The sequence below is a fragment of the Poecilia latipinna genome, unplaced genomic scaffold (assembly GCF_001443285.1).
Source record: "Poecilia latipinna isolate Pla-1442-1.1 unplaced genomic scaffold, P_latipinna-1.0 Scaffold3646, whole genome shotgun sequence".
NCBI classification, from domain to species: Eukaryota; Metazoa; Chordata; class Actinopteri; order Cyprinodontiformes; family Poeciliidae; genus Poecilia; species Poecilia latipinna.
The window spans coordinates 16,255-41,030 of NW_015116262.1; the positions used below are offsets into that span (position 1 = coordinate 16,255).

General features: G+C 38.9%; 1 protein-coding gene across 9 annotated transcripts in view; it reads left to right on the top strand.

Annotated features, from left to right (window-relative positions):
* Positions 1-23,906, top strand: part of LOC106941405 (otoferlin-like) — a 39,777-nt gene extending 15,871 nt beyond the window's left edge. Inside the window, exons 6-45 of one of the 9 annotated variants that reach the window (XM_015024420.1) lie at positions 562-693; positions 2,520-2,582; positions 2,736-2,820; positions 2,988-3,147; positions 3,591-3,777; positions 4,252-4,438; positions 5,261-5,484; positions 5,606-5,714; positions 5,798-5,984; positions 6,079-6,199; positions 6,934-7,034; positions 7,490-7,580; positions 7,823-7,939; positions 8,043-8,195; positions 8,972-9,155; positions 9,343-9,467; positions 9,541-9,675; positions 10,102-10,263; positions 10,462-10,533; positions 11,035-11,154; positions 11,232-11,393; positions 12,074-12,236; positions 12,524-12,690; positions 12,880-12,909; positions 13,039-13,176; positions 13,273-13,348; positions 13,839-13,981; positions 14,055-14,189; positions 14,684-14,821; positions 14,912-15,039; positions 15,175-15,345; positions 15,800-15,960; positions 16,147-16,289; positions 16,369-16,457; positions 16,723-16,821; positions 19,971-20,212; positions 20,475-20,653; positions 20,944-21,044; positions 21,468-21,655; positions 23,242-23,330. In XM_015024420.1, coding sequence (XP_014879906.1) covers positions 562-693; positions 2,520-2,582; positions 2,736-2,820; positions 2,988-3,147; positions 3,591-3,777; positions 4,252-4,438; positions 5,261-5,484; positions 5,606-5,714; positions 5,798-5,984; positions 6,079-6,199; positions 6,934-7,034; positions 7,490-7,580; positions 7,823-7,939; positions 8,043-8,195; positions 8,972-9,155; positions 9,343-9,467; positions 9,541-9,675; positions 10,102-10,263; positions 10,462-10,533; positions 11,035-11,154; positions 11,232-11,393; positions 12,074-12,236; positions 12,524-12,690; positions 12,880-12,909; positions 13,039-13,176; positions 13,273-13,348; positions 13,839-13,981; positions 14,055-14,189; positions 14,684-14,821; positions 14,912-15,039; positions 15,175-15,345; positions 15,800-15,960; positions 16,147-16,289; positions 16,369-16,457; positions 16,723-16,821; positions 19,971-20,212; positions 20,475-20,653; positions 20,944-21,044; positions 21,468-21,648 — 5,361 coding nt within the window. In that variant the 3' untranslated portion in view covers positions 21,649-21,655; positions 23,242-23,330. Of the gene's footprint in view, positions 1-561; positions 694-2,519; positions 2,583-2,735; positions 2,821-2,987; positions 3,148-3,590; positions 3,778-4,251; positions 4,439-5,260; positions 5,485-5,605; positions 5,715-5,797; positions 5,985-6,078; positions 6,200-6,933; positions 7,035-7,489; positions 7,581-7,822; positions 7,940-8,042; positions 8,196-8,971; positions 9,156-9,342; positions 9,468-9,540; positions 9,676-10,101; positions 10,264-10,461; positions 10,534-11,034; positions 11,155-11,231; positions 11,394-12,073; positions 12,237-12,523; positions 12,691-12,879; positions 12,910-13,038; positions 13,177-13,272; positions 13,349-13,838; positions 13,982-14,054; positions 14,190-14,683; positions 14,822-14,911; positions 15,040-15,174; positions 15,346-15,799; positions 15,961-16,146; positions 16,290-16,368; positions 16,458-16,722; positions 16,822-17,030; positions 17,130-19,970; positions 20,213-20,474; positions 20,654-20,943; positions 21,045-21,467; positions 21,656-23,241 lie in introns of all 9 variants that reach the window. The other 8 variants (XM_015024425.1, XM_015024422.1, XM_015024428.1 and 5 more) reach the window with 8 other exon arrangements.
* Positions 23,907-24,776: the final 870 nt, after the last annotated feature.

The following is a 24,776-nucleotide window of genomic DNA, read 5'->3' on the forward strand; positions in this document are numbered from 1 at the left end:
ATGTGTGTGATTCCACCTTCTTTCTTTAAAAAGAAAAATAAAACAGCAGCACCTTTTCTCAGAGTGAATTCCTTTGAGAATTTCTCGCTCTTTGCACATCAAAAGCCAAATAAGGTCACACTAAACAAAACAAAAAACATACCAAAATGACAAAGACAGCCATGAATACAAAGCAGAAGAATGTAGTGAATGTTTGCTCTTTGGTTTTAATTTATTTCTTTCCTTAAGTCAATAGACCAAAGGATCAAGTGCAACAAGCACTACTTAAAAGACAGGAATTTATAAGGTTTACTCCAAAACAACAGTGAATTGTTTCAGCACAAACTATCACTTATATCTACATAACTCCAGAAGTTTACAATTATATAAAACACTTAACTTAACTGCAAACCAAAGAAACATTTACCACCCGATTAAACTAGTTCCGATCACTGAATTCTGCAAAAATATCTGACTTACTTAAAAAAGCAAAATTTCCAATTACAAGTACTGAAGATCATTTGGATTATTAAAGAAAATAGTACTGTTTAGGTAACCAGATCTGATAATCTCTCCCATCAGATCAGCATCACAGTGATTGAGGCTCGGCAGCTAATAGGCCTGAACATGGATCCTGTGGTGTGTGTGGAAGTTGGCGATGACAAGAAATATACATCCATGAAGGAGTCCACCAATTGTCCGTACTATAATGAGGTGAGACCTCGATTGTTTTTCCATTTATTGTGCTTCATGAAAAAGTGTGATCTGACACATCCACATAAACCATCTTGCTTTACATTACGATAAGGCTGAGGAACACAAGGGATTAGTTTAGCTTTGAGCTTGAGATTGGACTCAAAAAATATTGATTATGCTGAAGTGTAGAGTGCTCAACCCCCCGTGATGATGGAGAATCTCTGCTGGATCTGGGAAGGATTAGTCAGGGTAGAGGAGAATGTACCAGAGCCCAGACTCTTTGTTGTGCCCTGCAGGGAGTGAAAGTGACAGTTTGTCTGTTATCGATTCCCAAAGTCTGACTGAAAATCCCCACTGAGAGAAAAACTTGAAGCCAAAGAAGTTGAAATGGAAGCACCTCATGTTTCCAGTGCTCACTATGAGATTGCTGTGGCTTATGCTTTTTGCAGAGATATGTTTTTTTGTTGTTGTTTGTTTTTTGTGGCAAAAATATCATGTAGAATTGATTGATATTATTGCCTAATTTTCAGCAGTGAAGCTATATGTTTTAGGCAATAATGGCTCAAATTAATTGCTTCATTTTGTGTTAGAAAGCAATGCTTTTAAAATAAATAACTGTCTTTAGAGTCCTTACCATTAAGATTGACTTAAGTATATCAAGTAGATTAACTTATGTTTTCACAGCTTATATTGTGAAAATCAAGGGATTTCTTTTACCTTTCTCTTTTTTTTTCATTTTCCATCTAAGTTAAGCAATTTTACTTTGATAATTGACAGGTTTTCTTACTAAAAATTATTTAGGGGTCTGTTAAATTTGAGATTTAAATTATCCAAGATTTGATTTTTATACTAAGACTTTACTGTCATTTATTTCTATCAAGGAAATCTTACCTTAGAATCAACATGCGCAAAAGCAAGAGTCTGTTGATGCTTCTATGCATTTTTAATATTAGAAAAGCATGTGTGCTGACTGCTTCAGTTATTTAAAGCAACATACCCCCTTATCTTTATTATCTTCTTACACTAGAAGCTCATGTAAACTAACATATAGTAAAATCCAAAATTTCTCATGTGCAGTCATCCACTGACTGCACATAAAAAATAGAAAGGCCTTGAAAAATTCAATATGACAAGAAAAGATGTCAAACTCATCAGAAGAGTTAAAGCTATTTTCTTGAATCCTTCCATATTTATGGAAAATGAAAAACATGTAATGTTCAGCCTTATAACATAAAAATCAACTAAACTTAATTGATTTTTTAAAATCATTTGTGTCATTCTGTGGTACAAGTTTCCAGACTGAGGGCCTAGTCAAAGTCCAGACCTCATCCCTCCATCCCTCTATGACTCCTGCTTTCCTTCTCTCCATCAGTCCCTCCAGACTCTCTGTCTGCACTGACCCTGCCTTTAATAAGCTTCTCGTTCCGTTTATTTTTGCTGTTTATTTTTACATAGCAGCTAATAAACATTAGCTGCTATGTAACCTTGCTGCCACATATTTTCCAAGGCCATACCTTTACCTGCATACTGAACCCTGCACTTCAAACAAGCTCATTTCCTGTGAAGATGACATGATAATCCCCTTTGTTCTTGACTGAAAAGTTTTGATACTTGTTGTGAATTCTGCAGCTCTCTGTGAACAATCACAGTCTGCACTCAGAACTATCAATCATCTGTTTTCTGTATTCGCTCCTGTACCTACTCAGGATTGCAGAGGGGCTCTCGAGCCCATCCCAATCTGAGCCAAGCAGAGAAAAAGTGTGATGTTGTACTGTTGATGTTAGAGGCAGGAGTAAATACATTGCAAATTTAATGGAAAACCCCTGTTTCTCTACTCCCTGCAGTATTTTGTCTTTGATTTCCACGTCCCACCAGACGTCATGTTTGACAAGATCATCAAGCTCTCGGTTAGTAATCCATAATATTTAAAGAAACTCTTTCTCATCCAACCTTTGTGCGAATTAAAAAAAAAAAAGAAAGAAATTTAAAAATCCAATTTTTCTTGTGAAAATCAGTTCCATAATTGTGTTTTTAGTTCACTTTCCTCTGTGCCTACTTAGGTTATTCATTCTAAAAACCTTCTAAGAAGCGGGACGTTGGTGGGAACCTTTAAGATGGACGTTGGGACGGTTTACTCTCAGCCTGGTAAGCTAACATTTTCATCTCCAGTAAGAAGCAGCTGATGACTCTGGCTGTCAGTATGCAAAAGAGTTTATAAAAACACTTGTTTGACAAGAAGAATGCACTGCTTTGAATTTTATGTTTTGTCATTTTTGCTGGTTTAAAAATGCATCTATTGACATCTGCCACAGAACACCAGTTCTACCACAAATGGGCCATCCTGTCTGACCCTGATGACATCACAGCGGGGTGCAAAGGATATGTAAAGTGTGACATTGCAGTTGTCGGGAAAGGTGATAACATCAAGACGCCGCATAAAGCCAATGAGACGGATGAGGACGACATAGAAGGGTGATATGTTGTTTCTTTCTCTTGAAACTAGATTTCATCACAAGATCAAAACTCCTGCTTGCTGCAGTCAGCTGCATATGCAAAATCATTCATTTATATTAATGTATTATATACATCTGTGTATCATTTCCCCTCAAAATGAACTAGTATCTCCAAATATTTTCATAACAAATTGATATTCTGCACATAAAATGCAACTGCAAACAGAGAAGCAAGATGAGATGCAGCATCCATACTTATGCTAATATTTCATAAGACTGAATATAGTTGAAAGATTTCCCTCCAAGCACAAACTAAATCTGTCTTATCAATAATCACCCAGTCTCTGCGAATGCCTCAAGTTTATAAGATTTCAATTTCTGAGTGAAAACTTAACAATAGATGCAATCGTGCTCCGCGGTCAGCTCTCTGAATATGTTTTTCTGCCTCTGCTTGTGCTGCAGAAATCTGCTCCTCCCAGAAGGCATCCCAGCAGAGAGGCAATGGGCAAGATTTTATGTGAAGATCCACAGAGCTGAGGGACTTCCTAAAATGAACACCAGCATCATGGCAAATGTGAAAAAGGCCTTTATCGGAGAGAACAGAGACCTTGTCGACCCCTATGTTCAAGTGCAATTTTCTGGGCAAAAGGTTATCTTTATTTCTTCTCCTTCTCTCTTTTTTTAAGTGCTTTATTATTTTTTTTTTTAATGACTCCATGGGGAACATTTGCAGTGAAGAACTCTGTAGGTCTGGCAAAGCATACAGATGTGGTTTAGATTTACAGCTTCCCAAAAGCTGAAGTATGGTTGACCACTAAATGATTTAATCATATTTTAGGATTATCTTATATTGCTTTCACCTTATTGTGAAGCAATAAAAATAATTAATATTTTTGAATCCATTTTTTTTCTGTCTCAGAAAACCAGTCTAAAATGTTTTCACAGTTTTGCTATCTGAAAAGCTCAAATGTGATTTTCTTAGAATCAGCTGCTGACTTGGTTCCCTCCAGAAACATAAAATAGATTACACCATAGAGTACTGTATTGTGATATTGTGATCAGCTGTGTGTGTATTTCCCCCGGTCTGTGAGTTGAGTGTTAAGATGCTCCTCTATGTCTCCAGGGAAAGACTTCGGTCCAGAAGAGCAGCTATGAACCAATCTGGAACGAGCAAGTCATCTTCACAGAGCTGTTCCCTCCTCTTTGCAAGAGGATCAAGGTGCAGATTAGAGACTCGGATAAGGTCAATGACGTTGCCATAGGAACCCACTTCATCGATCTACGGAAGATCTCAAACGATGGTGATAAAGGTATCAGTCAAGACACAAGAGGCAGCATGGAAGTCGATTGTCTTATTAGAAATGATTGCTGATGGAGTATGTTCATTATTTTTCCACAGTTTTATAGCATGTGGTGGTTTGTAGGTCAAGCCCTGTTCCGCAAAGATCGCTAAAGGCATCCAAACTGATAAGAATTTGCACATGCACAGCTCGGCAAAAGGGAAAGTGGAAGGAAAATAGTAGATTTTTTTTTCAAAATTTATTTTACTAGTAAAATCTGAAAAGTGTTGTGTGCAATTGTATTTGCCCCCCTTTACCCAGAGACCCCTAAGTAAAATTCAGTTCCACCACAAACATTTTAGAGGTTCCTGTTATATTACTCAACTATCAGTTCCAGGAAAATAAGTTTTCCTGGATCTTATTTTTATTGAACTCTTGTTTACCCTGAGCATGTAGGTGAACATTTCCTCTGCCCTGTTTTGCATCCAAATCAGGACATCCAAAGTTTTGCAAGGCACCAAATATTATACTATTATATAGTCAGAATATAAGAGTTAAAACAACATGTTAAATGTCAATATGATTATGCTGTTTATGACTTTCATTATTTTTCTGAGAAATATCTCAAATTCCACTCATAATCAAAACAAACAGAGTAATTTCATTATAATTCCTTACTATGTGATTAGCTATGGTTGGAATTCATGCATAAACATGTCAAAAAAGCTCTGTTTTTCCTATGACACACTTTTAGTTTGGATAAAAGGATTTTGAACTGAATGCACTGAATGTAGATCTCACTGTCTCCTGAGATCAGCTTAAATCTTTTCATTTTAATGTAAACTTCCTCAGGCTTCTTGCCCACCCTGGGTCCAGCCTGGGTCAACATGTACGGCTCCACTCGTCAGTACACTCTGATGGACGAGCACCAGGACCTAAATGACGGGCTCGGCGAAGGTGTGTCCTTCAGAGCACGCCTCCTTATCTCCGTAGCCGTGGAGATCCTGGACACTACATCGCCTGAAATCATCTGCTCAACCGACGTTCAGGTGGAGCCTGTCTCCAACATCTCAGAGGTGAAAAGACTCCTTTGCTTTTCAGTGGATACTTGTAAGGGTGCTAAGCAACCAGCATCACTGTTTTTTTTTTCACCTTCCTCTAGAATAGAAATGCTTATTAGCCTTATTTTTCCATCAGAGTGCCACAGGGAAAATGGAGGAGTTCTTCTTGTTTGGTTCGTTTCTGGAGGCTACTATGATCGACAGGAAGATTGGTGACAAACCGATAAGTTTTGAAATCACAATAGGTATTTGACACTGCTCTTGGTCTTCACACAAAATCAATAGCTACCGTAACCGTGTTCAATCACCTGAAACTCTCTGCCGACAGGAAATTATGGCAACCACATTGACGGTGTGAGCAAATCCTCCTCTGTGAAGAAGAAAAAGAAGGAAGGAGAGGATCAGGAAGAGGAAAATGAGCTGATCCAAAACTCCAGCGAGGATGAGGCTGATGAAGATGCGGACCTCACCTCAGTCTCCTCGACTCCTCCCATGAAGCCTTTCATCACAGACAGGTCTGAGGTTGCTAAAGCCGGAAGGAACTTAAAAAGAAAAATAATTTAAAAAATAATAATTTTAACTTTAAAATTAATTTCCCAAACTTTACAGAAACTACTTCCATCTACCCTACTTTGAAAAGAAGCCATGTGTCTACATCAAGAGCTGGTGGCAGGATCAGAGGAGACGGCTTTATAATTCAAACATGATGGATAAGATTGCAGACAAGTTGGTGAGTTTAACTCTTTCTCTGTGACTAATTTATACCTGTGATCCTCAGGGCCATTAATCTCATAATTATCTTGCCTTTTACTGATGAAGTTGATTTTTTTTTTCCCCAGATTGGACTGAAAATACGGCATACAGCCTCATTTATTTCTAAAAGCAAAAACTGTACGTCCAACTTTGAATTTATTGTGGCTTTTCTATAATCCACACAGGTTTTATAGCCAAACAAAACCAAAATTGAGGTTTTCAGGTGTAATAACAAGAACAACTTTTGGAGGATTCATTTGAGCTTTTCAAACTAAGAACACTTTACAAGCTTTAAAAGCATGGTGGTGGTAAGATCATGCTGAGGGACTGTTTTACACAAAGCGGGTGAAATAATGATACTAAAACATAGGAACCATAATTCCAAGTTCTTCAGTCTCAACTCAAATCAAATTGTGGCATTAAATCTCTGCAATGTCCTTTACCACAAAATCTATTGATTTTTAAAATAAACTATGACTTTGTTGCTTTGAAGTGTCGTCAAATATTATGTAAGAATTATGCCAGATGGTACATTTAACGAAATATTAGTGAGGGCCTATGCATATCCATTATATATTAGTATATAAATCTGACCATGTTTGTGTTACGGTTATTATATGTCTGCGTAATAATAATAATGTAATGCATTTAGTAAACATCAGGTATTGTAGTAGTATTTGTTTGACTCTATTTCCTTGTGTGCTCCACCAGGAAGAGGGCTTAAATGATGTTCAAGAGGTCATTAAGACAGAGAAGGCCTTTCCGGAGCGCAGACTCAGGGGAGTTCTGGAGGAGCTCAGCATTGGCTGCAGGTAATCAGCTCTGCTGCAAAAATTTACCTTCATCTTGAATCAGAACCAGAATTGTCAATAGTAGTAAGTAAGCCCCCTATAGAAAGCTTCTCCCAGCAGTGATTGCAGAGGAAATGTTATGATTGTTTTAGGCTGCACCAAAATGGGCTAGTTTAGTTTTCATGCTATGTTAAAAACATATCTCCCCATAAAAAGGCAGTTATCTGCCTCTGGAGAATCTTCCTCCAGCAGACAAACTCATTCATTAAGGGTTTCACACTGAAAACAGTCTGCAGATTTCATCAGTGTTTTTTTTTTTTCTCTTCCACTTAATGATCTGATTGTGTTTTTTTAAATTCAGTTAGTATTCAGTACAATGCTCTCAGTGAGAACCTGACACCAATATGTTATGAATATATGTTTCTCTGTGTGTGTGTGTGTGTTTTTTTTGTTTTGTTTTTTTGTTTTTGGTGCAGTCGGTATGTGACACTTGCCAACAAAGATGTGAACCTGGCAGGCAGAACTAAGCTTGATCGAGAACGGCTCAAGTCATGCATGAGAGAGATGGTAAGATTTATTCCTCTTGAGCACAGGAGGGAGCTTCAGTGAATTAACGCATCGGTAGCTTCTAATCTTACTGCAGTACCAAGTAAATGAAACAGAAATGTATTTCTTGTAGGTCATCCTCATGCATCTACAGGATCGCACTGAATTTTCAGTGTGCATTAGGCTCAAAATGTGGGAGAAAAATTACATAAAAAGGTCTTTTTTTTATCATTAAACATTGCTATCACGTTTTACTGCTGCAGGACAGCATGGGACAGCAGGCCAAACAGATTCGCACACAAGTGAAAAAGAACACGGTCAAAGAAAAACTCAAGCTGGCGCAGAACTTCCTGCAGAGGCTCCGTTTCCTTGCCGACGAGGTAGAAACTCAGTTCTCTGTAATCCTTGATACTCTGTAATAGATCACGAGTGAGGAAATAACTCAAGACAGTTTGAAGTTTCCTTTCTTTAAATTATTTCCAGCCTCAGCACAGCATCCCAGATGTTTTCATCTGGATGATGAGTAACAACAAGCGCATCGCCTATGCCCGAATTCCTTCCAAAGACATTCTGTACTCTGTGGTGGATGAAGAAACTGGCAAAGACTGTGGAAAAGTCAAAGCAGTCTTCCTCAAGGTACCACCACCCATACCCTCCTTTCTTAACTTATTAAAGATCTGATCACAGGTTAACATGAAGGCATCATGGCAATGAATAATTGATTATTTGGGCATTTGATGATGCTATGCAACAAATAACATTAGTGTTTGTAATACACTTAAAGAAATAAGCAAAAGTTAGTATTTTCTGTGAATTACCTCAGAGTCATAATATTAGACATACAGACTCAAATGTGTACAGCCCCTCAGATGTTTAGTTAATTGTTTCCTAGCAAGCCAGAACTCAACCATCTGCTTTCTGCAGCCATAAATAAAAGGCTTTTGGCAGGATTTTGACAGGATATTAATTCACTCTTCTTGGCAGAATTGGTAGAGCTTATTTAAAATGCTTGGTTTTCTGGAATTTACCTGGCTTTTAAGCATAGCTGAATTATGAATTTCTATGCAAGCCAAATACCTACTGGCTAAAAGGCTTTACTGTCAGATTAGGAAAAAGGAGCTATTCAGTAACAATTTAAAAAAGTTATTTGGAGGAGTTAACACAACATTATAGGACTCTTCATTTTTGGCATCCAACCAAACTAAATGAACTCCCACACATTCTCCTATGAAGAGTGGTGAAATCACTTAAATAACAAAAGAGACAGAATATATTGAAAAATATGAAGATTTTTAAAAGCTTGCATAAAATCTTGCAAAATTGGTTACTGACAGCAGTAGTTTTCTTGTGGGGGCTTTAGGTTTTAGTGACTTCACATTAGTAACATTCATTGTTATAACCTCTCCCCACAGCTGCCTGGTAAAAAGGGGTTTGGCCCTGCTGGCTGGACAGTCCAGGCTAAGCTGGAGTTATATCTGTGGCTCGGCCTCAACAAGAGCCGGAAGAACTTCCTACATGGTCTCCCAAATGGTTTCGAAGAGATCAGAGCCACCAAAATGGGCCACGGGCTTCCTCCAGTCACCCTCGTCTACGACAGTAAGTAGTCTGTAATTAGTGAAAATGGAAAACTGTGAGCTCTGCTAAGCTGTTTTTAAACTTTCATCACATCTGTTGTCTTTGAATAGTTTAGCAACCAACTTTTAAAGAGAGGATCAATTTCTTGATGCAGAAAAAAATGTGTCGGAATAAAAAGTAAAAGCTCCGTGTTTATTGTTTTCACCAGTGAAGCAGGTGTTTCAGCTCCGAGCTCACATGTACCAGGCCCGCAGTCTGTTTGCGGCTGACAGCAGTGGGCTTTCAGACCCCTTCGCTCGGGTTTTCTTCTCCTCACAAAGCCAGGTTACTGAGGTAACAGCGGTCTTAACTTCTGTGTGAGTTTTTGTATCGATTCACGTGCAAACCGGGCTGGTGTGTGCCGCAGGTTCTAAATGAGACGCTCTGCCCCACGTGGGACCAACTGCTGGTGTTTGATGATGTCGAGCTGTTCGGAGAGGCTACTGAGCTCAGAGACGACCCTCCGATCATTGTTGTTGAGTTCTATGACCAAGACACTGTGGTAAGATCCTTTGATTTGATGCTAAGCTATAAAAATATATATATACCTGTGAAACAATGAAAATAGCTGAAGATTGTAGCCGTTCAAACTAAAATCTCTGCTTTTCCATCCCTCATTCCTTCTGTCTGTCCACCCTTGTTTTTTTTCTGCATATTTTACATTTATGTTCTCACTTATTTTTGCTAAATAGAGTACTCATGTTATAACTTATGTATCACTCATATTGTAAATATTTAATCATGATTATGTAAATCTACTACAAGTTGTACTATCAGTAACTGAACAATATTCCAGCATTGCACCACTTTGGCTAAATAGTGACACCAAGTGGCTGATATTGGTAACTGCACCCAGACCTGTGTCTAATCCCCTTCCCTGATCCCCTCAACTTTTCTTCACTGTTATGTCACACAATGTGGTGCACAGGGTAAGGCAGAGTTTATAGGTCGGACGTTTGCAAAGCCCATTATTAAGATGCGTGACGAGCCTTACGGACCACCGAGGTTCCCCCCACAGCTGGAGTATTACCAGATATACAGAGGGAACAGCATTGCAGGAGAGCTGCTGGCTGCTTTCGAGCTACTGCAGGTAACAGAGGAAACACAGTGAACCATGCTGCTTAAAGATGCTACTTGTGAGATCACAGATTTTCATTTTAGAAATTTGATAAGATTCCTTTTCCATTTTTGTTGTAAAAATCCTTCCTTAACTTTCTTCCATCCTCATCACTATGACTATTTTCCCCTTAAATCAAGCCTTTTGTCTTTTGACTACTACCTCTTACAGATACCTTTTGATGCAGAGGAGATCAGGCGAGCTCTAATCGCTGTCCATGACTTTGCTGTTCCTCAAATAAAGGTCCTCTTTAAACTCCCTTTGTTTTTGTTTTTTCCATTTCAATTTATCTTGCTCTCCTAATTATTTCAGTGTTGTATATCCTTTCACTTTCACTTCTTCACACTTCTTGATTGTTTTTAAGATAGAATTTTGGAAAAAACTAATAATGTAGGACTTTTAACTGTGATTCTTTTTCAGGAGTACGATAGCATAAGACATACATGTACAATGAACGTAAAAACAAGAATTGGGTGCATACATACAGTCTTAAACAAATATAACACTTCCATTATTTTGGGGGGTTACGTAGCAAGTAGCAGCAAAATGACACGTAGCGAGAATAACTCTAACTGAACATTTGAACACTTTGTATCAAAAATAGTAGAGCATTGTTAATAGTAGACTTAAATTGCTGGTGGTTCCAGGATTGTTCTTTTAATTTCATCAGTTATGCTTAAAAGTGGCCCCTCGGGCAAAAAAAAAAAAAAAAATCTTGAAATCTGACCTTTCAACTCACATTAGGTTGGTCAAGGAGGCAGGGCTGATCTTCCTCCCCTTGAAGGGCCGACGGACTCGGAGCGTGGACCCATCCTCCCTGTTCCCCTGGGCATACGTCCCGTCCTGAGTCGCTACCGCATAGAGGTGAGCTATTCCTCCTACTTTGTGTTTTGAGCTTTACAGGTTACCTCCGTCTCACTCTTCTTTTTTTCCCAATTCAGGTATTATTCTGGGGATTAAGGGACCTGAAAAGGATCAATTTGGCCCAAGTTGATCGACCCCGGGTGGACATTGAGTGTGCAGGTCGAGGAGTTCAGTCTGCCCTCATTCAGAACTACAAGAAGAATCCCAACTTCAGCACCCTGGTCAAATGGTTTGAAGTGGTAAGTTTGTTTGGTTTAAGCCGTTTCTGTTTTAGCAAAGGTTAATCCCTCCCTCCTTTATCACAGCCAATTGTAGTTCTATGTATAAGGTTCTTTGAAAAGAACCTTATACATTCTCTGTAGTTATTGCAGAGAGTTTTCATATGAAACATGAAATTGAATTATGTAACTCCTGTGTTGGTCTCCTTCCACTTGTTTCCTATCAGTTACAGGACTTATTTCAAAATTTTATTATTGACTTTTAAGGCTCTTAATGTACTTGTCCCTATTTTATTGGCAGGATTTTTACACAATCATGTTTCATATGGAAACCATCTAAAAGCATCCAGTCGACTGGATGCTTTTAGATGTTCCTTGACCCAAACTGAAACGTAGAGGTGATTACACATTATTTTTGTGGAACTGCTGAGACCTTACAAACCTTCAAACTGATTTTCATATCCACAGCTTTTGATTTGAGTGGACAATTTCAGATTTACACCTGTTTATGCCTTTTTTTCTCTCTTCTAATGTATTGGAATGTGTTTTCTGCAAACATTTTTGTTTTATCAATACTTGTCACCTTCTCACTTATTGCCTTCTCATGTAATTTAATTGTTTTCTAAAGTATTATTCATTGCTTTTGGAACCCTGCATCATGTATAGTCATTGAGCTTGATGTTGACATTTTGTTACCGCAGGACCTGCCAGAAAATGAGCTTCTCCATCCTCCTCTTAACATTCGGGTGGTGGACTGCAGAGCATTCGGACGCTACATCCTGGTGGGGTCCCACGCTGTTTCCACTCTCAGACATTTTATCTACAGTCCTCCAGACAAAAGCTGCAACAATTGGGCCACTGCAGGTACTTACAGCCTAAAGGATCCCTAGTATTTATTGGTGTCAGCTCCTCTTGTATTTCCAAGTTGACATTTTTATACTCAATAAAACAATAAGTAATAGCATACTTTGATTCAACTTCGTGTCTCTGTTTTAATGACTTTTTCTGCTTACTTTCATTCCTCAAAATCCCTCTTGTGGATATCTTACCTCTATTTTCTTGTCTTGTTCCTCTCTTGCATGCCTCCTCCTGTATTGTCCTTTCCTCCTGCCCACTGCTGCTGCTGTATTTCATCATCGGCTTCCCTCCAGCTAAGCTAATGAATGGCTACATGGTTCTAACCAATGGCTGCTCCCAAGCTCGCTCCTCACCCAGCCTTTCTTCCCGCACCTTCTCTCGTCCCGCAGGTGACGTCTCCGTCAGCCTAGAAGCCGAGCCCCCAATCCGAAAGATGGACACAGTTGTCAAGTTGGATGCTGTAAGGATTTCTGTCCTGTCTTCAAGCTGAATAAATAAACATGTATATCTGTCCTGTATGCACTTCCTTAGACCTCAGAAGTATTACCCTTGCTTGTCCTATGCTTTTTACCTGTCGTTGTATTTGTGCTGTTCATTCCTGTATCACCCATTGTGCATTAACCCTTGTGCTGTTTTATGTAACGCCCAGATGTCTGATGCTGTTGTAAAAGTTGACATGGTGAGTAGTTCCCCTTAGACATTTAGCAGCCAATGAGCTCAGGAGTGCATGCAGTAAACTGTTTCAGAGCCTTGAATGAAAAACCAACAACAATCTGGAATAAATTCATGTCTTTGTGACTTTTTCAAGAACGAAGACGAGAGTGACAAAGAAAAAAAGAAGAAGAAAAAGAAGAAGAAGGGAGGAGCAGAGGAGGAGGAAGAGACGGATGAGCGAGTGCTGGACTGGTGGTCCAAGTATTTTGCCTCCATTGAGACGCTGAAGGAGGTTGTATAGTCTGTTCTTTCCAGCTCTGTTCACTCATTTTTATGTTTTTTTTTCTGATGTTAATCTTGTTCTGTATTTTTTTCGCTGGTCTGCTAGAACCTCAGATCCCAGGAAGCAGCTCAAGCAGAGGCAGAGGAGAGAGAAGACCTCGAGATAGCAGCTGAGGCAGCAGGTGTTTGACTTTTACAGGATATATACGACAAATATTAAATCTTTGATATTGACATATTTATGCACATTTTCTGCCTTTAATTTTTGTTTAGAACAATGAGGGCTATTCTGATTCTCCATCATTGGTTGTTTTTGCAGGGGAAATATTTTTACAACCCTCTCATTTTTCAAATTTTGTCACATTACAGACACAAACTTCAGTGCGTTTTGTTTTACTTAAAACATCGATTTTCAAATCTTGCCACAGAGACTCATATATTTACCACCAACTCTGTCAGTGTGACACTTCAATATGTATTGCTCTAGGCTCGGATGTCTATATCCTCTGGTTTTATGTTCTAGCAGGTAATATCACCTGACTTCAGCATTTTAGGGAAATGTACTTTTTATGATAAAACGGCGATATGCTTCGAACGCAACATGTTTTGTACTTCTACATCTAATCCTCTTCGTGACTCCATTTGAACCGAAAAGTTTCTCATTCTGATCAGATATCAGACCCGACGACCTCCACCTAAAAGGCTCCAAAATGAAAGAAAGGTTCAAAGAGAAGAAGAGCTCCAAGCAGAAGAGGAGTCAAGCTGCGGACGGCTCAGAGAAGCGGCCCCCTAAAGCAAGAGTGGATGAGCTAGTGGTGAGTTTCTCAGGCGGCAAGCCAGCAAACAGCTAAGTACGTTTGAATTTTTCATGCTGTCTGGCTCATGCAGGTGTACAACAGAGAGCTGGAGAGTGAGTATGGCAACTTTGAGGATTGGCTTCACACGTTCAACTTGTACAGAGGAAAAGCGGGAGATGATGACGAACACGCCCTGGATGATGACAGGATTGTAGGCAGATTCAAGGTAGGAACACAGAGTGGAAATATATGTGACTCAACCAGCTTGGACGCTGCTGCCATAATGATCGAACTCAGTGCCTACCAACATGCCTACCAACCAAGCATACAGAAAGACGCTTAGATTCAATAAACTATTGACTTGATTAATTTTTATTTTTTCAATAAGGTCAAAGTAAGACTGTTTTTTACTCTTAGAGAATAGAAACAGATTCAGTGTCTGTTCTGTTTTCCAGGATTCAGCTAATTTATACATCTCTTATTATGACTGAATAGAAGTTTGAATTAAAGGCCCTCAAAATATTTAAAGAACTTGCTTACTTCTAAGTAGGATTGCAAAATTCTTGAAGGATTTCTGGTAAACAAATGGTTTATATGCACAAATTGACTCTGAACCACACAACATACAATGTCTAAAGTTGCCTCTCTGAGCGAAAATGTCTGTAACTTTGCTGACTCGGGTCATTTTCCTCACAATTTGTCTATCTCTTTGTGACCCAGGGCTCTTTATGTATGTACAAAGTACCACTTTCTCAGGAGATCACAAGAGAAGCTGGGTATGATCCCAACATGGGGATGTTCCAGAGCATTCCGCATAACGACCCCATCCACGTTCTTGTCCGGGTCTATGTGGTCAGGGTGGGTGACATTCTTGATGTTGGAATCGATCCAAGAGCGATTTAAAAATGCAGAAGACATTTTAAATGAATTTTCTTTTTACTTTCTCAGGCCACAGACCTTCATCCAGCTGATATCAATGGGAAGGCCGATCCATACGTCGTCATTAAGCTGGGCAAATCAGAAGTCAAAGACAAAGAGAACTACATCTCCAAGCAGCTCAACCCTGTGTTTGGCAAGTGAGTGGAGAAAAAGCTACTTTTAGCCCCTTGTAGTTTCTGAAGTCAAATGGTAGAAGTGAGACATAGTTAAATTATTTTCCCAACTCTGCATTTTTTTAATGCATCAGTATGTATCTGCTTCTTCACGGTCAGATCCTTTGACATTGAAGCCACCTTCCCCATGGAGTCGATGTTGACAGTGTCTGTGTATGACTGGGATTTGGTCGGCACAGACGACCTGATTGGAGAAACGAAGATTGACCTGGAGAATCGGTTTTACAGCAAATTCAGAGCCACGTGTGGCATTGCGTCCAACTATTCTATGTGAGTAGCTGTATGCTTTATTCTGTGAGTTATTTCTTCAGCTGTTTGGAGTTGTCAGTTCTTTGCACGTAGAAAATGGAATACAGATGTAAAATGTATTAGCACAGTAATTTATTAGAACAGTAAAGCCTAAAGTAGCTGAAGATCTTAGCTTAGAAGCTAACAGACCAGGCCTGAAAACAAAACTCAATTTGTCATTTATGCTTACACACAAGCTAGTGCTTTTGCTACAGCACAACACAGGTTTCAGTAACAAAAGTTAGAAACGTTGTTCATTAAAGATTTTACGTGCATTTATTTCAAAATAGGTGGATTTTCCCCATATTGCAAATATTTAGACAAGTTAAATTTGTGAAAAGTAACTGCAACCCCTGCACCCAGGTTGAAAAAGTGGTCTCTGCCCAAAATCTTAGAGTTTATAGCTTGAAAAATATCTGTTATCTGTTGACTTTAGGCATGGTTACAACATTTGGCGCGACCCTATGAAACCCAGCCAGATCCTAGCTAAGCTCTGCAAGGAAGGGAAGATTGATGGACCTCATTATGGGCCGGGAGGCAAAGTCAAAGTCGCAAATCGAATCTTTACTGGAGCAACAGAAATAGAGGATGAAAATGGTAAGAATGAATCTCTCTTCTAAAATTGTGAGATCAATGGAAGTACTTCTACAACTGCTTGGTGCAATATTCAGAATTACAATTCAAACATTATTCAGCGTGTTGTCTTAAAATTGTGCGCGATTTTCAGCTTTTTAGCGTTTTCGCTCTTCAGTTTGTTCTTTCGCATTTGCATTGATCGTGCAGGTCTGAAGAAGCAAACGGAGGAGCATTTAGCCCTGAGCGTGTTGAACCACTGGGAGGAGATCCCTAGAGTCGGCTGCAAGCTCGTTCCCGAACATGTGGAGACCAGACCTCTTCTGAACCCGGACAAACCTGGAATCGAACAGGTGGGATTGAATCGATTGGTCCTAGGCTGTAAATAAAACCACTCTGGTCGTTACAGATTCCTTTTCTCTTCTATTAAAGGGCCGACTTGAGATGTGGGTGGACATGTTTCCGATGGACATGCCCGCTCCTGGGCCTGCAATTGACATATCACCACGGAAACCAAAGAGGTAGGTGCTGAGAACAATAAACAAATGTTACCTTGAATTTTTATAAATTCTACTTCTTATTATTGTCCTGATGACCATTCAGTCAAAAAGAGATTTATTTAGGGCTTTCAAAGTATTTAACAGAACAATATTTATTCCAGCTTAAATTCAGGTGAGTTCTTTTTTTTTTTTTTACTAGTTGTGTCAAATGCAGCTTTTGTATGTAAATTTTAACATTAAACATAAGTGCAACTACATTTGTATGTGTTCCTCCTCCTCTTACTAGATATGAGCTCAGGGTGATTATTTGGAATACTGATGAAGTAATACTGGAAGACGATGATTACTTCACTGGGGAAAAGTCCAGTGACATATTTGTGAGGGGGTAGGTACGGCGGGATAAGGCAGCCTGGCCTCGTCCCGTGGGTGTGAGCTGTATGTGTTTTTTACTGTTAACCATTATTTCTTTTTTGTTTTGTTTCCATCTTTTCTTTTTTCTGTGTGCGTGATTGTGTCACGTCTCTGTTGTTTGTGGCGTGTCTCCTGTCTGTTGTCTTTTCTCTCCTCTCCGGTTAAAACTCCGCCGGTGTCTAGTTTTGAGCTCCGTGTTATTATTTGGAACACTGATGACGTAATTCTAGAGGACGATGCTTTCTTGACAGGAGAGAAGATGTCTGACATCTATGTCAGGGGGTAAACACACCTTTCCATCGCATGGCTCGCGGAAATTCCTTGCTTCTCTGCTCCCAAATACCTTGATTAAGTTCTCTGTGACTCTTCCTGCTGTAAAGCTACGTGGCGCACGCAAAATTGCTTGTTGCAACCACTTTTTCTAACACAACAAAAAGCAATTCCTACTGAAAAAGTACTGCAGTAAGGACCAAACCTCGATGCATGTTGACATTTTACATTAAGAAGAGAGTAATTTAACGCAAACTAAACCTACTGTGACGCACCTAGATTTGTATAATTTTTACAAGCTTAATTATTTACAGTGTCAGTAGGCGGCTGTAGTATTGTCAGGTCACCAGGTCATCATGGAGCCTCTTAGACACATACAACCTTTGACACACACTCATTCCCGAAAGCACTTCAGATTATCCAGCCAGATACATGCATTAAAGTAGAATAATATCTTTGCCCTTAGCTGTCTGAGAAAAGTTGTTTTTAGTTTAAGAATAAAAAAATAAATCATGAAGTTTCATAACGACTGCAGCAAAATCTCAGAAGTCAAAGAAGAAAAAAGTTTTTGTTTTGTTTTTTTACTCTGGCATATTGTTACATTTCCCTTTAGAGTGCATCCAAAACAACAATTGTCTGACAGTCTGAACTCTGATCAAGCTGCAGAGTAGCTGTGTGAAATGTTTCAGCCCAGCCTGAATTTCACTCCAGAATCAAGTGGGGATATATCTGCTCTAATTTATTTATTTATTTCTAAAGTGGTTTGGTCCTCTACTGCAGCTATATTTAAGGGGATTTTTAATTTTCTAATTTGAAAAAGAAAAAATGTTTTGCATGGAAGCATACTTTCTTGTACACTCACCAGGCACTTTATTTGGAGCAACATGTTCATACTGGGCACCTCTTTTTTCTGCTTAAAAATAAAAATTACAACTATCTTGATGGACATGAAGGAGATCTGATGTATCACTTTTGCACTGATACCTCAAGAGTCCTTCTTTACGTAGAAACTGCAATATGGTAAACTCTACAATGATACTCATATGTAAACACAGGTATATTTTATCTGCAAAAAGTCTTGACTTTTTGTTTCAATGTTTGAATTCTAAAGCAAATTTGGAAATCAGAATATTTTTTAGCTTACATCCTGTTTTTTTTTTTTAATTGCTGTCTTGATTAATAAATCTAATTATTTGCCTCAACCAGTTTAGTCATTCACCATTAATCAAGTATTTCCTCCTGCAGTACTGTTTCTCACAATGCAGTTAGAAACCGCCAATTTTTCACATTAGCTCTGCTCAATCAACAGTCAAAGTGCCTAAAAGTTTTCTTCATCTTCTTATTTAAGGAAACCAGCAACATTTTCCATGTGTCCCTAATAAAGTGCTTGGTCATTGTATGCATGCTCGAATGATGTCATTTCTGCAGCCTGGATTTGAAAATAAGAAATAATTTATGTAATTTTTGCTGCCTCCTCACTCCTGCCACTCTTCACAATAGCCGGTTTTACCACAGCTGATTTCACCTCTGAATCCGTTGCCCCTTGACTTTACCGTAACACACAGTGTAACATCCTAAATCATTTCAGCAGCCGGCCAAGCAAAATCATCGTAGATATAACAAAAGCACATCTTGTGATGTTTAGGGTTCCAATGCAGACTGGGACAGTGGAATTGCCATCATGTATGGATTTAAGTTTGAAGAAAGAAAGTCAACTCTTGGTGGCATTTTTAATAAATAAAATCTGTAATTATAAGAAAAAAAAATGAAGGGAAAACAAAAGCGGGATTTGTTCTAGTTTGATTTTTCTTAAGATTATGAGTTTACTGCCTTGAGAATAATGTAATTTTTTGTGATAACTGTGATTGTGACACAAATATTTGTAGTTTTTATGATTTCAATATTAAGTATGAAAGTCATGACACTCGGGGATAACCTGCAGCATTTATGCCGTCCCCTGTCACGATGTCACCCATATGAGAAACCATCACTGCCAACAGAGGCATGTTTATATAGTTTAATGTTTAACCACGGGATGCTGCATCTCTGGTGCTACTAATAACTCTAAGCCCCACACACTATAACAACAAAAAAAATCAAATCCAATTAAATATTTACAGTTACACTTTAAACACAGAGAGAAAATGGAATAAAATTTAAGTCTTGAAACGTCTAAAATCTTCAAACAGAAAATGTGTTGGAACCCTGGATGTTTCAGATGTAAGCAAGGTTACCTCCCACTTTATCCGAAATAACATTTCCTGGTGCTGTTTCTCGCCTCCACCTATTGCCCAGCCTGTTATAAGCATCTCAGTTACCAAATCAAACCACTTTGTTTCATCAAGATTCTTCAAAGATGGCAGAAAATTGATCTACCTATTGGTGTTTTTGAGAACTGAGAGAGCAGCTCTTCTTCTGCCCCCCTGACTCATGAAGCCAGTCTCACTCAACTGTTAATGAAAACAGCTACTTTTATATTTGAAGCTTTAATTTTGTCAAACAATATTTTAAATACACCTTCCTAAGCAAATTTTTAAATTGAAATTTTTTATTGACTATATTTGACACTATGATGAAGACGTTAAATCTGATTTAAGCTTTAGGAGCCACATGCTGTGATTTTAGACTACTAAAATTGCCTTTCTTCTACCTTCTGTATTGGATTGGTTCATTTAACAAATCTAAATTGTCAAGTACCGCAACAAATTTTATCCCAATCACTAAGCTGATGTACTAACCAACTGTTGCAAGTTTTTACATGCATGATCTTTATAATCAAACAGCAAAATCTGTTTACATGTCATACTGCTTTGGAGACCTGCCTCACTCCTTTTCGTTTCACTGTTTCCAAAGATGGCTGAAAGGGCAGCAGGAAGACAAACAGGACACAGACGTGCATTACCACTCCCTAACTGGTGAGGGCAACTTCAACTGGCGCTTCGTCTTCCCGTTCGATTACCTTGTGGCTGAAGAGAAGATCATCATCTCTAAGAAAGAGTCCATGTTCTCCTGGGACGAGACTGAATACAAGATCCCTCCTCGTCTCACGATGCAGGTCTGGGACGCCGACCACTTTTCTGCTGATGACTTTCTCGGTAAGGGCTGATGATTATTCTCTTTTATTAGAGCAAGTTGTAGAGCACCGAGTCATGCTTTGACTTTTTAGATTGAAATGCTGTTGGGACATTATTTCAGTCTTGCTGTTGGAGTGGGATATGTTTAGACGTAACTCTCTGGACTTACTCAAGAGATGCACCCAAGGATTTTACTCAGTCTGAAGGGGCAGGAATATTTGTTCCTGCAAACTAATTTATCTGAGAGTGACATCTGACTGCTGTTCATATCGCCATTTTCCAGGGGCTATTGAGCTGGACCTGAACAGGTTCCCCCGCGGCGCAAAGACAGCCAAGCAGTGCAACCTCGACATGATCCGAAATGAACAAGAACTTCCCACCATTTCTATCTTCAAGCAGAAAAGGGTCAAAGGCTGGTGGCCTTTTGTGGCACGTGATGAGAACGACGAGATGGAGCTCACAGTAAGAACATCATCGTCTTCAGAAATGACAGAGACTTCATAAAGTAATAGCTAGAAATAGGCATTTCTATTTCTATTTCAAATAGCCACTATAGGTGAACCAAAATGGAAAATTGAAGGTAGAGAGGATAGAATAACTATTAAAGTGGAAAATGGTTGTGGCAAAAGAAGGGTTTCTGAAAAGATTTTCTAAAAAGTCTTTTTTCATATCTTAGCCATTTTTTTGTAAAATACTTTAAAATTATTATCCATATTTGTAAAAGGAAAAAAATATATATGTTGTGTTTTCAGGGTAAAGTTGAGGCTGAGCTTCACCTTGTCACTGCAGAGGAAGCAGAGAAAAGTCCTGTGGGACTGGGGAGAAATGAGCCGGACCCACTGGAGAAACCAAAGTAAGACTCAAATTCATTGGAATTTTTTTTTTTTTTTTTTTTTACAAATACAGTACAAACACTGGCTTTTCCAGTTAGAAAGTGTGTGGATCCTTTTCTGCAACTACACTCAAAGGTCTCTTTAGCCTTCCTTTTTTTGGACATTCATTCATGATGTGCAATAAGCAGTGTGTCATAAATCAAATTCCAGATGATTTTTTTCTTATTTATTTTTTTACCAACACTGCTTTCTGCACTGTTAAAAAGGCCACTGTTACACACTCGTTTCTCCTCCTACCATGTCTTCAACTGTGTCCCTGTCTCTTCCCCTCCCCTCGTCCCTTCCCCTCTTTTTTTGTGCACACAACTCACCCTTTACTCCCTTTACTCTCTGCCTCACCGGCGCTCCTGTCCTTCCTCCTCCCCCTGCTTTCTTTTGAAAAGCCGCCCGGATACGAGTCTAATGTGGTTTCTGGGCCCTCTGAAGTCACTTCGTTACTTCATCTGGCACAACTACCGCTGGCTGATCCTCAAGGCTCTGGGGCTGATACTGCTGCTGCTCATGCTGGGCCTCTTCCTCTACTCCATCCCTGGCTACCTTGTCAAGAAGATCCTGGGGGCCTGATGCGCTGGTAGCCTCTGCCCCCTCTTCACTGTCTCTGATGGATTCAGCTGTCTTTACTATCTCCTCTTGTCTTGTTTTCTCTGCTGTCTCCAACTTTTGTCTCCCTCTACCTTAGAATTAGATCAGTCTTCACTCATACTGTCTCTTGTCTCTTGTTTCAGTGTCTCTTGTCAACAAGTGCCATTGTACATCTCATGTGTAGCCACCTGACTGATTTGGAACAGGTGTTTTAAGTAAAGTGTTGGATAAATGGTTCATGAAAAGGAGTGGAGTGTTTCAGGGTCACAAAAGAGTTTGGTTTGTAAGGATGCTCCTCTGCGAAATAAAAAGTATTCTCAGGTTTCTTTTATGCGAAAAGAAAGTGCACCCTATTAATTCTGGGTTTTTGACATACCTGACTCTAAAATTATTGTGATTTAACTACAAGTAAGCAAAACAGACAGCAGGTTTAATATTGCTACTAAAATAGAAAAGTCATTTGTGAAAAGCAAAGTAAGCCCCATAATTTAATAACTACTAGAACCAACTTAAGAATCAATAACCTACAAATGATTTTATTAGTTTCCTACGTTGTTGTGAATGGACTCTTCTGTTTGGATAGCTCTCCTGCCTTCTTGACCAAATGTCAGCCATACTTCTGCTATTAGAAAGATGCAAAGTCCACATGTTCTCTGGCAGCAAACCAAGCTCAAATCATTTTCCACTGTGCTTTACAGTTGGAGTGAAGGAACCTGGGTATTGCTTTTTATTAGGTGCCATGGATTTTGGCCAAAAATCTTTGCTTTGGTTTAACCTTAGTATTGGGATTCATTCAAATGCAGCTTTGCAAACCTAAGTTGTGCTGCAATTTTCTTTAAAGAGATCCTGGGAACCCTTCCAAACTTGTCATGTCTAATATTTAACTATGTGACGGAATTTTGGCATTTGTCTCAATTTGCACGTCTGACTTTGGAGTATTAACTGAAATGTGCACTGCTTGTAAGAAGCAAAATGAAATGTTTGCCTCTTATGAAGCCTTGCTCACTGCAGGGTCACAAACTTGAAAAACATTTAACTCCTTAAACTGAATTATTTTGTAGATTATTTCATTTCAACATAATGATAAATAAACACTTGTTACTGAAAAGCAGTGAATTTAACAGCTTTTTATGATGATTATGAGATAAAGTTATAAAAGGCAATTATTTAGACTGAATCAGCTCTCTTTTGGGTGTGTTGGTCTGCATTTGTTTAGCTGCCAGTAAGGCGTGTAGAAACAATGCCAGCTGTTGGAGCTGTTGCTCAGTCATCCGTGCATTTTTCCACCCATCTACCCATTTTTACCAACCATTATTGTAAAGCTTTGACTGTGATTTGTGCTTTTGTTCCTCTGAATCATTAGATTGTGAGTAACCTAAACGACTCACAACTGCAGCATTGCGTTCAGTGCACTAACTACGGCTTTCTCTTTCTCCCATTTCTGCCCCTGTGCTTCATTGTGTTCTTCATTATCTTCATTATCCCTTTTTTACCCCCTTCCTCCTCCAACCCGCCCATTCCACCTGCATGTTGTTTCCAACGTTCCCACTTCCATCCCATCGAACCTGCCTCCAGTCGCCCAGACACCACCTTCCTGTGGTTCCTGAGCCCGCTGAAAGCCATCCGCTACCTGGTGTGCAACCGCTACAAGTGGCTGATCATCAAGATCGTGCTGGCCCTGCTGCTGCTCATCATGATCGGCCTCTTCCTCTACAGCATGCCAGGCTACCTTGTCAAGAAGCTGCTGGGAGCTTAGGGCAATGCTGGGAGAAAGGGGAGGATAAAGGGGAGGGTGGGGCTACTAGGGGATCCGCTACTGGTAGGGAGAGAGACTCCTCTCATCAAATTCACTCTAGTTTTTGTAACGCTACCTACTGCTTTAGAATAAGCATCTGGACTTCATCCTTGAACTGACTACACAGCAATCTGAAACCACAAAATAACCCCTGATTTATGCTTCTGAAACAATATTTACAGTGAATGTCTCTTTACCCATTTGCACAGTGTTTTATTCATTAACATGAAAAACTGTCAGGTTAGTGGCTAGACGATTGCATGGTGACTCATTTCAAGTAATGCTGCACGGGCTACATTCACTGTAACTGATCCTCAAGGCTAACAGGGAACAAATGAAGGGGACTCTTGATAACACTTTGACTTCTGTCTGTTTGAGCATTTAAAAGAAATTCATAAACATTCAGGAATTGGCTTTAAAATTCATAATTTAGCTGCAAAAAACACATAGTACATTTAAAGTAAAACTGATGTTTTTATTTTATACTTTTATAGTTCTTTATATTCTACTGTCTATTTATATTTAATCAACCGTAAAACCCACAGGGATATTTTATTTAATAGAACAAAGCAAAAATACAGTGCTGTTGAGTTTTTGACATATTTCTTTTCTGGTTTTGTCCATTTTAAATATTTCAGGTCATCAAATAGAGGCTGATGCAAAGACAGCTGAATAAATACAAATAGTTGTTTAAAAATAATTATTTCATTTACAGAACAAAGCCATTTATAAGCCAACCCAGCTTTGTGTGAAAAAGTAATCACCACAGTGGTGTAAACATGAACTAAGTGTGATCAAACAATCTTTTTTGGCTAATTTCAATTACAGGCTGAATTCTGCCAGAATGATGAAGTCTCTTAGATGTAACCTTACAGACAGCAAAAAGCAAGAAAGTATTAGAAAGACATTTCTAGGGTTTTGGTTGACGCTGGTGAACCAAAATTACTTCAAGAGAGCATCTATGATTCATCCAAGAGGTCACAAAAACAACCCAAAACAACATCTAAAATATTGCAGACCTCCTATAATTTTGGTTTAGATAGTTTTTCTTTCGCTAATCATGAAATCATCATTACAAGCAGCTTTTTAGATGTTATTGAGTTGTTTAGATGTGGTAAAAATAAAAAAAAAACTGAAAAACTCTTCTAGGGGCAGCACTGTATATTTGTACAGACATCAAAATCTTTCTAGCCTATCTTATAAGTGGTTATTGTTTATAAATGCTACAAATGGGTTTATAGCAAAGTGTTACCAGTTTAACTGTTATAGTTGTTGCAGTCTTTGCACACTTAAATGAGGATAATAATAATAATAA